This window comes from Bombina bombina, chromosome 2 (assembly GCF_027579735.1).
Source record: "Bombina bombina isolate aBomBom1 chromosome 2, aBomBom1.pri, whole genome shotgun sequence".
In the NCBI taxonomy this organism is placed as follows: Eukaryota; Metazoa; Chordata; class Amphibia; order Anura; family Bombinatoridae; genus Bombina; species Bombina bombina.
In genome coordinates, this window is record NC_069500.1 from 157,793,860 (window position 1) to 157,811,786 (window position 17,927).

Here is a 17,927-nt window from a genome sequence, read left to right on the forward strand (position 1 = left end):
GCCAGAAGAGTCTCAGAATTATCTGCTCTGCAGTGTTCTCCTCCTTATCTGGTGTTCCATGCAGATAAGGTGGTTTTACGTACTAAACCTGGTTTTCTTCCAAAAGTTGTTTCTAACAAAAACATTAACCAGGAGATTATCGTACCTTCTCTGTGTCCGAAACCAGTTTCAAAGAAGGAACGTTTGTTGCACAATTTGGATGTTGTTCGCGCTCTAAAATTCTATTTAGATGCTACAAAGGATTTTAGACAAACATCTTCCTTGTTTGTTGTTTATTCAGGTAAAAGGAGAGGTCAAAAAGCAACTTCTACCTCTCTCTCTTTTTGGATTAAAAGCATCATCAGATTGGCTTACGAGACTGCCGGACGGCAGCCTCCCGAAAGAATCACAGCTCATTCCACTAGGGCTGTGGCTTCCACATGGGCCTTCAAGAACGAGGCTTCTGTTGATCAGATATGTAGGGCAGCGACTTGGTCTTCACTGCACACTTTTACCAAATTTTACAAGTTTGATACTTTTGCTTCTTCTGAGGCTATTTTTGGGAGAAAGGTTTTGCAAGCCGTGGTGCCTTCCATTTAGGTGACCTGATTTGCTCCCTCCCTTCATCCGTGTCCTAAAGCTTTGGTATTGGTTCCCACAAGTAAGGATGACGCCGTGGACCGGACACACCTATGTTGGAGAAAACAGAATTTATGTTTACCTGATAAATTTCTTTCTCCAACGGTGTGTCCGGTCCACGGCCCGCCCTGGTTTTTTTAATCAGGTCTGATATTTTATTTTCTTTAACTACAGTCACCACGGTACCATATGGTTTCTCCTATGCAAATATTCCTCCTTAACGTCGGTCGAATGACTGGGGTAGGCGGAGCCTAGGAGGGATCATGTGACCAGCTTTGCTGGGCTCTTTGCCATTTCCTGTTGGGGAAGAGAATATCCCACAAGTAAGGATGACGCCGTGGACCGGACACACCGTTGGAGAAAGAAATTTATCAGGTAAACATAAATTCTGTTTTAACAGTGCAGGAGCCTACAGCCCATTAAATATAAACTAACCTGATGCTATTACTGCTGCTCTGCTATATACGCACAAGATTGCAGAAACAAACACAACCAGAGACTTTATAGTTTCCGTTCCTGTCTTCATGGGCATTGCATGGTCAGGATTTTTGGGTGCTTCTCAGCACAAATCAGTCAAGTTCCCTGTCCATTCTATTTAAATGCTTATCCAAGATGAATGTTACCTCTAGTGTTTAATTTGAACAGGATAGCATTTCCATTTTGTATTAATGTTGTCACTATGAAGATGTATAACATGACCTTAGTTGGCTTGGCCAAAAGATCTTAAAACCTTGTTTTAATTTGTGTCCCGATCATGCTGATTAAAGACACATTTAAAGTCAAAATTAAGCTGTCAGGGTTGAGAGAGAACATGCATTATTAAAGTGATGGCAGATACTTGCATTTGTGAATGCTAGGATTTACTATTGGAACAAATAATGGGGACTTTCAGTCATGAAGTATAAAATACTTTATGCTGAAAGCTGCTTTATTTGTTTGAGCGTTCGCCGCACTGAGCTGCTCAGGCAGCATACGGCAGAATGCTAAATTGCTGAGTTTCCACCTCCTTAGCCAATAGCGGAGTGCGGCAAACGCTTCAAACAAAGGAACTTTCAGCATTAAATATTTTATACTTTATGACTAAAAGTCCCCTTTATTTGTTCCAATGGTAAATCCTAGAGTTTCACAAACGCTAGGATTTACCATCACTTTAAACAACTTTCCAATTTACTTCTGGTTAGATTTGCTTTGTTGTCTTGGTAACTTGAAGAGTAAAAAGTGCACATCTAACGCTCTATGGCAGCCTTATTTGCAACAATATATAACTGCTACCAGCAGTTATATATTGCAACAAAGGATTTCAAGAGAACTAAGCAAATTTGATAATAAAAGTAAATTGGAAAGGAGTTTAAAATTACATAGCATATCTGAATCATGAAAGTTTAATTTTGGCTTTAAGTAAGATTTCTTTGCAATTGTAAACTTATAGTGGTGTCACAAAGGCATTGTCTGCTGGTTATGTTTTTCATAAGTTTATTTTCCATTTCTCCAACATAGGTGTGTCCGGTCCACGGCGTCATCCTTACTTGTGGGATATTCTCTTCCCCAACAGGAAATGGCAAAGAGCCCAGCAAAGCTGGTCACATGATCCCTCCTAGGCTCCGCCTACCCCAGTCATTCTCTTTGCCGTTGTACAGGCAACATCTCCACGGAGATGGCTTAGAGTTTTTTAGTGTTTAACTGTAGTTTTTCATTATTCAATCAAGAGTTTGTTATTTTAAAATAGTGCTGGTATGTACTATTTACTCTGAAACAGAAAAGAGATGAAGATTTCTGTTTGTAAGAGGAAAATGATTTTAGCAACCGTTACTAAAATCCATGGCTGTTCCACACAGGACTGTTGAGAGGAATTAACTTCAGTTGGGGGAACAGTGAGCAGTCTTTTGCTGCTTGAGGTATGACACATTCTAACAAGACGATGTAATGCTGGAAGCTGTCATTTTCCCTATGGGATCCGGTAAGCCATTTTTATTCAGACAGTAAATAAGGGCTTCACAAGGGCTTATTAAGACTGTAGACATTTTCTGGGCTAAATCGATTCATATATTACACATATTTAGCCTTGAGGAATCATTTAATCTGGGTATTTTGGTAAAATAATATCGGCAGGCACTGTTTTAGACACCTTATTCTTTAGGGGCTTTCCCTAATCATAGGCAGAGCCTCATTTTCGCGCCGGTATTGCGCACTTGTTTTTGAGAGGCATGACATGCAGTCGCATGTGTGAGGAGCTCTGATACATAGAAAAGACTTTCTGAAGGCGTCATTTGGTATCGTATTCCCCTTTGGGCTTGGTTGGGTCTCAGCAAAGCAGTTACCAGGGACTGTAAAGGGGTTAAAGTTAAAAACCGGTTCCGTTATTTTAAGGGTTAAAGCTTCCAAATTTGGTGTGCAATACTTTTAAGGCTTTAAGACACTGTGGTGAAATTTTGGTGAATTTTGAACAATTCCTTCATACTTTTTCGCAATTGCAGTAATAAAGTGTGTTCAGTTTAAAATTTAAAGTGACAGTAACGGTTTTATTTTAAAACATTTTTTGTACTTTGTTATCAAGTTTATGCCTGTTTAACATGTCTGAACTACCAGATAGACTGTGTTCTGAATGTGGGGAAGCCAGGGTTCCTTCTCATTTAAATAAATGTGATTTATGTGACACTGAAAATGATGCCCAAGATGATTCCTCAAGTGAGGGGAGTAAGCATGGTACTGCATCATTCCCTCCTTCGTCTACACGAGTCTTGCCCACTCAGGAGGCCCCTAGTACATCTAGCGCGCCAATACTCCTTACTATGCAACAATTAACGGCTGTAATGGATAATTCTATCAAAAACATTTTAGCCAAAATGCCCACTTATCAGCGTAAGCGCGACTGCTCTGTTTTAGATACTGAAGAGCATGAGGACGCTGATGATAATGGTTCTGAAATGCCCCTACACCAGTCTGAGGGGGCCAGGGAGGTTTTGTCTGAGGGAGAAATTTCAGATTCAGGGAAAATTTCTCAACAAGCTGAACCCGATGTGATTACATTTAAATTTAAGTTGGAACATCTCCGCGCTCTGCTTAAGGAGGTATTATCCACTCTGGATGATTGTGAGAATTTGATCATCCCAGAGAAACTATGTAAAATGGACAAGTTCCTAGAGGTCCCGGGGCTCCCAGAAGCTTTTCCTATACCCAAGCGGGTGGCGGACATTGTAAATAAAGAATGGGAAAGGCCCGGTATACCTTTCGTCCCTCCCCCCATATTTAAAAAATTGTTTCCTATGGTCGACCCCAGAAAGGACTTATGGCAGACAGTCCCCAAGGTCGAGGGAGCGGTTTCTACTTTAAACAAACGCACCACTATACCCATAGAAGATAGTTGTGCTTTCAAAGATCCTATGGATAAAAAATTAGGTTTGCTTAAAAAGATGTTTGTTCAGCAGGGTTACTTTCTACAACCAATTTCATGCATTGTCCCTGTCACTACAGCCGCGTGTTTCTGGTTCGATGAGCTAGTAAAGGCGATCGATAGTGATTCTCCTCCTTATGAGGAGATTATGGACAGAATCCGTGCTCTCAAATTGGCTAATTCTTTCACCCTAGACGCCACTTTGCAATTGGCTAGGTTAGCGGCAAAGAATTCTGGGTTTGCTATTGTGGCGCACAGAGCGCTTTGGTTGAAATCTTGGTCAGCTGATGCGTCTTCCAAGAACAAACTCCTTAACATTCCTTTCAAGGGGAAAACGCTGTTTGGCCCTGACTTGAAAGAGATTATCTCTGATATCACTGGGGGTAAGGGCCACGCCCTTCCTCAGGATAGGTCTTTCAAGGCCAAAAATAAACCTAATTTTCGTCCCTTTCGTAGAAACGGACCAGCCCCAAGTGCTACGTCCTCTAAGCAAGAGGGTAATACTTCTCAAGCCAAGCCAGCCTGGAGACCAATGCAAGGCTGGAACAAGGGAAAGCAGGCCAAGAAACCTGCCACTGCTACCAAGACAGCATGAAATGTTGGCCCCCGATCCGGGACCGGATCTGGTGGGGGGCAGACTCTCTCTCTTCGCTCAGGCTTGGGCAAGAGATGTTCTGGATCCTTGGGCACTAGAAATAGTCTCCCAAGGTTATCTTCTGGAATTCAAGGGGCTTCCCCCAAGGGGGAGGTTCCACAGGTCTCAATTGTCTTCAGACCACACAAAAAGACAGGCATTCTTACATTGTGTAGAAGACCTGTTAAAAATGGGAGTGATTCATCCTGTTCCATTAGGAGAACAAGGGATGGGGTTATACTCCAATCTGTTCATAGTTCCCAAAAAAGAGGGAACGTTCAGACCAATCTTAGATCTCAAGATCTTAAACAAGTTTCTCAAGGTTCCATCGTTCAAAATGGAAACCATTCGAACAATTCTTCCTTCCATCCAGGAAGGTCAATTCATGACCACGGTGGATTTAAAGGATGCGTATCTACATATTCCTATCCACAAGGAACATCATCGGTTCCTAAGGTTCGCATTCCTGGACAAGCATTACCAGTTTGTGGCGCTTCCTTTCGGATTAGCCACTGCTCCAAGGATTTTCACAAAGGTACTAGGGTCCCTTCTAGCGGTGCTAAGACCAAGGGGCATTGCAGTAGTACCTTACTTGGACGACATTCTGATTCAAGCGTCGTCCCTTCCTCAAGCAAAGGCTCACACGGACATAGTCCTGGCCTTTCTCAGATCTCACGGATGGAAAGTGAACGTGGAAAAGAGTTCTCTATCTCCGTCGACAAGGGTTCCCTTCTTGGGAACAATAATAGACTCCTTAGAAATGAGGATTTTTCTGACAGAGGCCAGAAAAACAAAACTTCTAAACTCTTGTCGGACACTTCATTCCGTTCCTCTTCCTTCCATAGCACAGTGCATGGAAGTAATAGGTTTGATGGTAGCGGCAATGGACATAGTTCCTTTTGCGCGCATTCATCTAAGACCATTACAACTGTGCATGCTCAGTCAGTGGAATGGGGACTATACAGACTTGTCTCCGAAGATACAAGTAAATCAGAGGACCAGAGACTCACTCCGTTGGTGGCTGTCCCTGGACAACCTGTCACAAGGGATGACCTTCCGCAGACCAGAGTGGGTCATTGTCACGACCGACGCCAGTCTGATGGGCTGGGGCGCGGTCTGGGGATCCCTGAAAGCTCAGGGTCTTTGGTCTCGGGAAGAATCTCTTCTACCGATAAATATTCTGGAACTGAGAGCGATATTCAATGCTCTCAAGGCTTGGCCTCAGCTAGCAAAGGCCAAGTTCATACGGTTTCAATCAGACAACATGACGACTGTTGCGTACATCAACCATCAGGGGGGAACAAGGAGTTCCCTGGCGATGGAAGAAGTGACCAAAATCATTCAATGGGCGGAGACTCACTCCTGCCACCTGTCTGCAATCCACATCCCAGGAGTGGAAAATTGGGAAGCGGATTTTCTGAGTCGTCAGACATTACATCCGGGGGAGTGGGAACTCCATCCGGAAATCTTTGCCCAAATTACTCAACTGTGGGGCATTCCAGACATGGATCTGATGGCCTCTCGTCAGAACTTCAAGGTTCCTTGCTACGGGTCCAGATCCAGGGATCCCAAGGCGACTCTAGTAGATGCACTAGTAGCACCTTGGACCTTCAAACTAGCTTATGTATTCCCGCCGTTTCCTCTCATCCCCAGGCTGGTAGCCAGGATCCATCAGGAGAGGGCGTCGGTGATCTTGATAGCTCCTGCGTGGCCACGCAGGACTTGGTATGCAGATCTGGTGAATATGTCATCGGCTCCACCATGGAAGCTACCTTTGAGACGAGACCTTCTTGTTCAAGGTCCGTTCGAACATCCGAATCTGGTCTCACTCCAGCTGACTGCTTGGAGATTGAACGCTTGATCTTATCAAAACGAGGGTTCTCAGATTCTGTTATTGATACTCTTGTTCAGGCCAGAAAGCCTGTAACTAGAAAAATTTACCACAAAATATGGAAAAAATATATCTGTTGGTGTGAATCTAAAGGATTCCCTTGGGACAAGGTAAAGATTCCTAAGATTCTATCCTTTCTTCAAGAAGGATTGGAGAAAGGATTATCTGCAAGTTCCTTGAAGGGACAGATTTCTGCCTTGTCTGTGTTACTCCACAAAAAGCTGGCAGCTGTGCCAGATGTTCAAGCCTTTGTTCAGGCTCTGGTTAGAATTAAGCCTGTTTACAAACCTTTGACTCCCCCTTGGAGTCTCAACTTAGTTCTTTCAGTTCTTCAGGGGGTTCCGTTTGAACCCTTACATTCCGTTGATATTAAGTTATTATCTTGGAAAGTTTTGTTTTTGGTTGCAATTTCTTCTGCCAGAAGAGTTTCAGAATTATCTGCTCTGCAGTGTTCTCCTCCTTATCTGGTGTTCCATGCAGATAAGGTGGTTTTACGTACTAAACCTGGTTTTCTTCCAAAAGTTGTTTCTAACAAAAACATTAACCAGGAGATAGTCGTGCCTTCTTTGTGTCCGAAACCAGTTTCGAAGAAGGAACGTTTGTTGCACAATTTGGATGTTGTTCGCGCTCTAAAATTCTATTTAGATGCTACAAAGGATTTTAGACAAACATCTTCCTTGTTTGTTGTTTATTCTGGTAAAAGGAGAGGTCAAAAAGCAACTTCTACCTCTCTCTCTTTTTGGATTAAAAGCATCATCAGATTGGCTTACGAGACTGCCGGACGGCAGCCTCCTGAAAGAATCACAGCTCATTCCACTAGGGCTGTGGCTTCCACATGGGCCTTCAAGAACGAGGCTTCTGTTGATCAGATATGTAGGGCAGCGACTTGGTCTTCACTGCACACTTTTACCAAATTTTACAAGTTTGATACTTTTGCTTCTTCTGAGGCTGTTTTTGGGAGAAAGGTTTTGCAAGCCGTGGTGCCTTCCATTTAGGTGACCTGATTTGCTCCCTCCCTTCATCCGTGTCCTAAAGCTTTGGTATTGGTTCCCACAAGTAAGGATGACGCCGTGGACCGGACACACCTATGTTGGAGAAAACAGAATTTATGTTTACCTGATAAATTACTTTCTCCAACGGTGTGTCCGGTCCACGGCCCGCCCTGGTTTTTTAATCAGGTCTGATAATTTATTTTCTTTAACTACAGTCACCACGGTATCATATGGTTTCTCCTATGCAAATATTCCTCCTTAACGTCGGTCGAATGACTGGGGTAGGCGGAGCCTAGGAGGGATCATGTGACCAGCTTTGCTGGGCTCTTTGCCATTTCCTGTTGGGGAAGAGAATATCCCACAAGTAAGGATGACGCCGTGGACCGGACACACCGTTGGAGAAAGTAATTTATCAGGTAAACATAAATTCTGTTTTTAGTTCCTTAGCTTTTCTGGCTTATGTCCCATTCCTAGCCATATGGTTACTTAACTAAAATGTTCTCGTCTAATTGTATGACACACGCAGACTAAGCAATGTGATGTAGTATTTAAATCCCTTTATTGCTCACTTTGCAGGAGATGTTAGAAGACTCGAAACAGTGTTAGAATCAATCCAGAAAAATATTCACTCCTCATCGCACATATTTAAGCTTGCCCAAGATGCTTTTAAAATAGCAACTTTAATGGACAGCTTACCAGACATAACACTTCTAAAAGTATCGCTGGAACTTGGTCTGCAGGTTTGTAGAAGTTTTTTTTGTTTTTTTTATATCTTGCTCAGATTTTTACCTGTAATCTTTCTTGACACAATCCATTATCTATATGTAATTTGTCTTCCTATTCTGCAGCAAGATGCAGGGGGCGCAATAAAGAGAAAATCTAAAATAGATGTTCTTGAGAACACGACCCTCACCTGGTGATTTATGGAAACACGATAGGCTTATTTAAAGGGCACAATTTTTATAGAGTTTTTATCCATGTGTGCTGGCCAGGAAAGTTTGCCTCGCATATAAGTGAGAATTTGGGACTAAGCACGTATGTGTTACCTTAAAGAGACAGTCAACACCAGAATTTTTGTTTTAAAAGATCCCTTTATTACCCATTCCCCAATTTTGCATAACCAACACAATTATAATAATACACGTTTTACCTCTGTAATTACCTTCTATCTAAGCCTCTGCAGGCTGCCCCCTTATTTCAGTTCTTTTGACAGACTTGAATTTTAGCCAATCAGTGCTCACTCCTCGGTAAATTCATGTGCATGAGCTCAGTGTTATCTATATATGAAACACACAAACTCTAATGCCCTCTAGTGGTGAAAAACTGTCAAAATACATTTAGATTAGAGGCGGCCTTCAAGGTCTAAGAAATTAGCATTTGAACCTCCTAGGTTTAGCTTTCAACTAAGAATATCAAGAGAACAAAGCAAAATTGGTGATAAAAGTAAATTGGAAAGTTGTTTTTAAACATGCCCTATTTGAATCATGAAAGTTTTATTGCACTTTTTTTCCCTTTAAGTTAGGTGTCGCCAAATCCTTTTAAAATGTAGGAGCTAGTAAGAATATTTAGGAGACAGATAGACATACTTTTAAAAGACAAACTGCAGTGTTTTTAATAAAGGCCTGAAAGTTTTAGGGTTGTGTTGGGGGAAAAAAAGGCTTCTGAACTTTGAGAACATGGCAAAACAGGTTTAGTTGTGCTTGTTCTAGTTACACGTCGTAAATACATTAAAAAAAAAAACACACAATTGGATTTTTTTTTTAAATCCAATCTCTAATTTTGGTTGCAATTAGTAGTGGGTTCAGGTGCTTTCGTTGTATAGTGTTTTTTGTTACTTTTCAAAATATAATTTTCTTTAGAAATATGTTTTTGGAAAAGTGTATGTATGTGTGTGTGTATATGTATAGTATGTGTATGTAATGTTGTTGCCGCTTAACATTAGTGACACATTTTTGTAACCTTTTAGGTAATGCGAATGACGTTATCAACCTTAAACTGGCGTCGTCGTGAAATGGTCAGGTGGTTGGTAACATGTGCAACTGAAGTAGGTATGTATCAGTTTCTGCTATATAATTTAATTAAAATCTTTTCTAATACAGATGAATGTTATGTGCACCAAGTTATTAAATATCACATTTTATGGAATGTGTTACAAAAAAGTAGCAGTTTAGAATGTTCATTGTGTACATAGATGTGTCCTTTATATTTAATTCTGCATGCAAGTTCACATTGTGTTCACATTGTGTGTTCTGTGCGTTGGCTTAATATTCTGATTTACTTTTACATTCACTGTTTTTTTTATTCACCCCTTCTAGGAGTATATGCACTGGACAGCATCATGCAGAGTTGGTTTACGCTCTTCACTCCAACAGAGGCCACTAGTATTGTTGCTACAACAGTAATGTCTAATAGCACCATTGTCCGCTTGCATTTGGACTGCCATCAGCAAGAAAAGCTGGCCGGCAGTGCTAGGACGCTTGCACTCCAGTGCGCTATGAAGGACCCCCAAAACTGTGCCCTTTCAGCACTTACTTTATGTGAAAAGGATCACATAGCTTTTGAGACTGCTTACCAAATTGTCCTGGATGCTGCTACGACTGGCATGAGCTATACCCAACTTTTTACAATAGCACGGTACATGGAGCACCGTGGTTACCCCATGAGGGCCTACAAACTTGCTACATTGGCCATGACTCATCTTAACCTGAGTTATAACCAGGATACGCACCCTGCCATTAATGACGTCTTGTGGGCATGTGCCCTAAGCCACTCCCTTGGGAAAAATGAACTAGCAGCAATTATACCTCTTGTGGTCACAAGTGTCAAATGTGCTACAGTACTTTCAGACATTTTGCGCAGATGCACTTTGACCACTCCTGGGATGGTGGGACTTCATGGACGGAGGAACTCTGGCAAACTTATGTCACTGGACAAGTCCCCTTTAAGACAGCTCTTGGATGCCACAATTGGGGCTTATATAAACACAACACATTCACGGCTCACACACATAAGTCCTCGTCACTACAGCGAATTTATAGAGTTTCTTAGTAAGGCTCGAGAGACCTTCCTAATGGCTCATGATGGACATATTCAGTTTACACAGTTTATTGACAACCTAAAACAAATCTACAAAGGCAAAAAGAAACTGATGATGTTGGTTCGTGAACGGTTTGGTTGACGAAAATGTGTGAATGGGGGGGGGAGATGGGACAGTTTGTTTTTACTTGAGCCTGCCTTTGTATCCTTTTTAACTTAAGAAGAAAAATGTCAAAACAATACAAAAAAAGAGCCACACCGGTATTATATGTATAGTTCTATTGAGTTTTAAAACTAAATTGTCATGTTGTGAAAGTTTGTGTATTTCTATTTTCTTTTTGGTTTCCAGTTATCTGTGTGTATGAGAGAGGTTCAAGGTTTGGTTTACACTGAGTATATGTTGTCAAGTGGCAAAAGTCCACATAGCTCTACTTTTCCTTCTGTATTCGTTCACAGCCTCAAAGAAAATGCAATGGCTTTAAAATTTAAAAAAACAAAAAATAAAAAAAAACACAAAAAACCAAACAACAAAAAAACACCTCCATCCTGTGACAAGTACCTCGAATGGATCCAGCTTTACTCCTCTTGTAACTCATCCTTACATTTCAATATATTTACCATAAGACCCTGAAAAATGACAATACTAATGGTAAAAATAAGGCTGATTACGTGGCTTTGCAATGCTGTTCACCCCGAAGCATGGCACACAGCGCTTGTGCATGTGGAAACTTAGCGACTGTCAACATACATTCTCAGGGATTTATCAAGAAATAAAGAATGAGAGCATTTATTGTACTGTATATATATTATAGTATATGTCTGAATATTGAAAACAAAGTATAACATTAACTAATTTATAAAAAAAAATATTCTATGTAATGCAAAATACTTGAAGCTGCAGTAGCTTGGTTTTAAACAAAAATTAACAAACACAAAAGGAAAACATATCGAAGTGCGCCTTGCTTCAGTGTTGGCTCAGGTGGTATACATATGTGCTGGGCATCTATGCATATCCACCTTGTTTGACTGCATGGCTAGGCTGATATCTGTTGCAAAGTGACATTTTTGTTGGCCTTGATTTTAAACATTCGTGCGAATAGTTAGAAGATATGCGCACACCTGGCATGATTGTTAAAACGGAAATTGTAATACGGAGCCAGAGCAGCAAGCCTTAGCATTAAGAATATGTCACAATAGGGGGTTGGGCCTCCTAGCATATAAATCTTCCAAGACACGCTTAATAACAACAAAAAAGGTATCCAAAACAATTGACTTTTATACATTGCACCTTGGCAGTGATCAAACAATAAGCTAACCCTTGTGCACAAATAACATATGTCTCTGCATGGTTCTGGCTATGCAGGGTAGACAGAAATGTAGGTATGACTGTTCAACTTTTTCAGTTTTTTCGTATTTTATTTTTGTTTGTTTTTTCTTTAGATTTATTGAAGCAAAACAGCCTTTGATCTTGCCTTGTCTTAATGCTTTAAAATAACCAAACTGGAGATCTAACTACCAAACAGTTCATTATATAATTAAATACCAACCTATTGGTTACAATATTGTGTCTTTAATTTTAGCTGAATGGTTCTGTATCTTTGTGCTTTTTAAAAGCGTTTTTTTTATGTTTTGGTGCAAAAGTTGTCTAGTGTCTCTTGTTCCCTTCATTAGAGAAAAGAACATGCTAATAGGTATGTTTGTAAGTATTTTTGTTTAGAAAATAAACTTTCATGCTCTTCATTTTATTTATTATACTAGGTAAAAAGGTTGTACTTCATCACCCATGTAAACATGCTCATGAAGTTGAAAGTAATTAAGATTTGATACACTGATATCGATTTATTTATGTAACTAAATCACTGTTTTATAAACTTGTTAATGATCAACAATTTTTTGTTTTGATTAAAATTAGTTTTTTGAAAGTTGATTCTGCTTCTGTTAGTTGCCTCCAGTTCCTTTGTTTTATTTGCATTTCAGGTTGCTGTAAAAATTGTATTCTGAATTCCCAAACATGCATTGTCTGATACGTAATGTAATTTCTTTATAGACTTTTCTTTCATACAGGTGGTGGGTCCACAATCCTTTTACTCTTGGCAATTACTCTTCTCTACCACTAGGAAGAGGCAAAGATTAATAAACCCCAAGGGCTCTATAAACCCCCCTCACACATACCTTAGTCTTCACTTTGCCTCCTCTGGAGGTGGTTGCAGAATGAAGGTGTGTTTGATTCTTCAGAGAAAGGAGTTTTAAGTCTTTATTGAGGCCCCTCAGAGTACAGTGCTGGTCAGAGGGATGTATATGGGGTATAGTTTGATCATTTTTCACCTCGTGGGACATTTTTTATCCTCTATCATTGGTCACTTTGACTTGTCTTGTCTCTCTTTATGGAGCTACAATATGCTACTGTTCCATAACCTCTGCTGATATGTTTTAGTACTGTTTTGGCTCTCTGCTGATTGTTTGCTAGTGGACAATTGGTAAATATCTTTTCTTTCTAATGACACAGTACACAGATGATCAATTACTGTTGGGAATATCACTCCTGGCAACAGAGCACCACAGCAAAGCTGTTAAGTATCACTTCCCTTCCCACAACCCCCAGTCATCTTTGCATGTGGTGCTCTGAGGTGAAGTTTTAGTGTCTAAAATAATAAAATCTTGATTGAAGTGAAATAAAACCAATCTTCAAAGTCAGAGTAGGTTTATTCTGGACTTTCCTCTCAAGATTGGGTTTAGCCGTACCTCACGTTAGTCTCTTCAGTAGGGCAGTGGTGGCTTTAAAGCAGTTGGGAACTTGTGGGATGGAACTCGCTACATTTTTTCGAACATGTTGCCACCCCTGTATCGAAAGCCTGAGTAGGTTTACTCTTTCTTTTTTCCACAGGTCTATGTGAGGAGTGGCTTCCTCTCATACCTGGTAGACTGTCGTCCTGCTGGACGGCTGGATTGCAGGTAAGTGTCTTTTGTTCTGCTATATAGGGGAACTGTGCACTTATGACAAATACTGCAGCTTTCTTTGGGACATAATATATCCTTGGAAGGATATATTTATTTCTAATGAGACAATGAGTCCACGGATCATCTAATTACTAATGGGATATATCACTCCTGCCCAGCAGGAGGCGGCAAAGAGCATCACAGCAAGGCTGTTATATATCCCCTCCCTTCCCTCCCACCCCAGTCATTCTCTTTGCCTATGTTAGAGCAAGGAAGTGGTAAAGTTAAGTGTTAGAAAAAAGATTCTTCAAGCAAGATTTTATTTAAGTAGTGCAAGATTGTGCTGCTTTGTCCTAGGGTGTAGCCATAGTCCACATCAGTCTCTTAAGTAGGGCAGTGGTGGCTTTAGAACAATGGGAACTTGTGGGATATAATTCTCACTGCGCCTCCCATGTAATTTATGCTGCCCTAATTCTGAAAGCCTGAGTGAATTACTCAGTCTTTATTTCTTTCCACAGGTCTGTTAGGGAGAGGACCTCTCAAACCTGGTGAGCTGCCTTGCTGTCGGGAAGATTTGTGAGGTAAGTGCTGACTTTATTATTTCTGGGGGAAGAAAGAAGAACACTCAGAAAGAAGTGGGCACTTTATTTCAAAGCATTATAAAGGGCTCAGAGTGAGGGCACTTTATAAATGGGACACTTAAACTCTCCTGTACTGGAGAGGCCTTATTAGACAGCCTTTTTATGCAGGCACTGGGGCTGAGGAGATGTTTTGGCTCAGGTGGTTTTCTCTCGGCGGTTAAACTTTTAGAATATGCCGACCGGGAGATTGTTTGGAGACACCCACGATGGGCGGAGTTATGTGAGACAGCAATCTGTGTTGCGCGCCACTTTCTCCAACATAGGTGTGTCCGGTCCACGGCGTCATCCTTACTTGTGGGATATTCTCTTCCCCAACAGGAAATGGCAAAGAGCCCAGCAAAGCTGGTCACATGATCCCTCCTAGGCTCCGCCTACCCCAGTCATTCTCTTTGCCGTTGTACAGACAACATCTCCACGGAGATGGCTTAGAGTTTTTTAGTGTTTAACTGTAGTTTTTATTATTCAATCAAGAGTTTGTTATTTTAAAATAGTGCTGGTATGTACTATTTAGTCAGAAACAGAAAAGAGATGAAGATTTCTGTTTGTATGAGGAAAATGATTTTAGCAACCGTTACTAAAATCCATGGCTGTTCCACACAGGACTGTTGAGAGGAATTAACTTCAGTTGGGGGAACAGTGAGCAGTCTCTTGCTGCTTGAGGTATGACACATTCTAACAAGACGATGTAATGCTGGAAGCTGTCATTTTCCCTATGGGATCCGGTAAGCCATGTTTATTAAGATTGTAAATAAGGGCTTCACAAGGGCTTATTAAGACTGTAGACTTTTTCTGGGCTAAATCGATTCATTATTAACACATATTTAGCCTTGAGGAATCATTTAATCTGGGTATTTTGATAAGTTTATATCGGCAGGCACTTTTTTAGACACCTTTCTCTTTAGGGGCTTTCCCAAATCATAGGCAGAGCCTCATTTTCGCGCCGGTGTTGCGCACTTGTTTTTGAGAGGCATGACATGCAGTCGCATGTGTGAGGAACTCTGATACATAGAAAAGACTTTCTGAAGGCGTCATTTGGTATCGTATTCCCCTTTGGGCTTGGTTGGGTCTCAGCAAAGCAGACACCAGGGACTGTAAAGGGGTTAAAGTTAAGAACGGCTCCGGTTCCGTTATTTTAAGGGTTAAAGCTTCCAAATTTGGGGTGCAATACTTTTAAGGCTTTAAGACACTGTGGTGAAATTTTGGTGAATTTTGAACAATTCCTTCATATTTTTTCGCAATTGCAGTAATAAAGTGTGTTCAGTTTAAAATTTAAAGTGACAGTAACGGTTTTATTTTAAAACGTTTTTTGTACTTTGTTATCAAGTTTATGCCTGTTTAACATGTCTGAACTACCAGATAGACTGTGTTCTGAATGTGGGGAAGCCAGAGTTCCTTCTCATTTAAATAAATGTGATTTATGTGACAATGACAATGATGCCCAAGATGATTCCTCAAGTGAGGGGAGTAAGCATGGTACTGCATCATTCCCTCCTTCGTCTACACGAGTCTTGCCCACTCAGGAGGCCCCTAGTACATCTAGCGCGCCAATACTCCTTACTATGCAACAATTAACGGCTGTAATGGATAATTCTGTCAAAAACATTTTAGCCAAAATGCACACTTATCAGCGTAAGCGCGACTGCTCTGTTTTAGATACTGAAGAGCATGACGACGCTGATAATAATGGTTCTGAAGGGCCCCTAAACCAGTCTGATGGGGCCAGGGAGGTTTTGTCTGAGGGAGAAATTACTGATTCAGGGAACATTTCTCAACAAGCTGAACCTGATGTGATTACGTTTAAATTTAAGTTGGAACATCTCCGCATTCTGCTTAAGGAGGTATTATCCACTCTGGATGATTGTGACAAGTTGGTCATCCCAGAGAAACTATGTAAAATGGACAAGTTCCTAGAGGTCCCGGGGCTCCCAGAAGCTTTTCCTATACCCAAGCGGGTGGCGGACATTGTAAATAAAGAATGGGAAAGGCCCGGTATTCCTTTCGTCCCTCCCCCCATATTTAAAAAATTGTTTCCTATGGTCGACCCCAGAAAGGACTTATGGCAGACAGTCCCCAAGGTCGAGGGAGCGGTTACCACTTTAAACAAACGCACCACTATACCCATAGAAGATAGTTGTGCTTTCAAAGATCCTATGGATAAAAAATTAGAAGGTTTACTTAAAAAGATGTTTGTTCAGCAGGGTTACCTTCTACAACCAATTTCATGCATTGTCCCTGTCGCTACAGCCGCGTGTTTCTGGTTCGATGAGCTGGTAAAGGCGGTCGATAGTGATTCTCCTCCTTATGAGGAGATTATGGACAGAATCAATGCTCTCAAATTGGCTAATTCTTTCACCCTAGACGCCACTTTGCAATTGGCTAGGTTAGCGGCTAAGAATTCTGGGTTTGCTATTGTGGCGCGCAGAGCGCTTTGGTTGAAATCTTGGTCAGCTGATGCGTCTTCCAAGAACAAGCTACTTAACATTCCTTTCAAGGGGAAAACGCTGTTTGGCCCTGACTTGAAAGAGATTATCTCTGATATCACTGGGGGTAAGGGCCATGCCCTTCCTCAGGATCGGCCTTTCAAGGCCAAAAATAAACCTAATTTTCGTCCCTTTCGTAGAAACGGACCAGCCCAAAGTGCTACGTCCTCTAAGCAAGAGGGTAATACTTCTCAAGCCAAGCCAGCTTGGAGACCAATGCAAGGCTGGAACAAGGGAAAGCAGGCCAAGAAACCTGCCACTGCTACCAAGACAGCATGAAATGTTGGCCCCCGATCCGGGACCGGATCTGGTGGGGGGCAGACTCTCTCTCTTCGCTCGGGCTTGGGCAAGAGATGTTCTGGATCCTTGGGCGCTAGAAATAGTCTCCCAAGGTTATCTTCTGGAATTCAAGGGGCTTCCCCCAAGGGGGAGGTTCCACAGGTCTCAGTTGTCTTCAGACCACATAAAAAGACAGGCATTCTTACGTTGTGTAGAAGACCTGTTAAAAATGGGAGTGATTCATCCTGTTCCATTAGGAGAACAAGGGATGGGGTTCTACTCCAATCTGTTCATAGTTCCCAAAAAAGAGGGAACGTTCAGACCAATCTTAGATCTCAAGATCTTAAACAAGTTTCTCAAGGTTCCATCGTTCAAAATGGAAACCATTCGAACAATTCTTCCTTCCATCCAGGAAGGTCAATTCATGACCACGGTGGATTTAAAGGATGCGTATCTACATATTCCTATCCACAAGGAACATCATCGGTTCCTAAGGTTCGCATTCCTGGACAAGCATTACCAGTTCGTGGCGCTTCCTTTCGGATTAGCCACTGCTCCAAGGATTTTCACAAAGGTACTAGGGTCCCTTCTAGCTGTGCTAAGACCAAGGGGCATTGCTGTAGTACCTTACTTGGACGACATTCTGATTCAAGCGTCGTCCCTTCCTCAAGCAAAGGCTCACACGGACATTGTCCTGGCCTTTCTCAGATCTCACGGTTGGAAAGTGAACGTGGAAAAGAGTTCTCTATCTCCGTCAACAAGGGTTCCCTTCTTGGGGACAATAATAGACTCCTTAGAAATGAGGATTTTTCTGACAGAGGCCAGAAAAACAAAACTTCTAGACTCTTGTCGGATACTTCATTCCGTTCCTCTTCCTTCCATAGCGCAGTGCATGGAAGTGATAGGTTTGATGGTAGCGGCAATGGACATAGTTCCTTTTGCGCGCATTCATCTAAGACCATTACAACTGTGCATGCTCAGTCAGTGGAATGGGGACTATACAAACTTGTCTCCGAGGATACAAGTAA

General features: G+C 41.5%; 1 protein-coding gene across 1 annotated transcript in view; it reads left to right on the forward strand.

Annotated features, from left to right (window-relative positions):
- ZSWIM6 (zinc finger SWIM-type containing 6) overlaps window positions 1-12,489 on the forward strand; it is a 270,005-nt gene extending 257,516 nt beyond the window's left edge. Inside the window, exons 12-14 of the mRNA XM_053701315.1 lie at window positions 8,103-8,266; window positions 9,493-9,574; window positions 9,842-12,489. Coding sequence (XP_053557290.1) covers window positions 8,103-8,266; window positions 9,493-9,574; window positions 9,842-10,704 — 1,109 coding nt within the window. The 3' untranslated portion in view covers window positions 10,705-12,489. The remainder of the gene's footprint in view (window positions 1-8,102; window positions 8,267-9,492; window positions 9,575-9,841) is intronic.
- The last annotated feature ends 5,438 nt before the right edge of the window (window positions 12,490-17,927 follow it).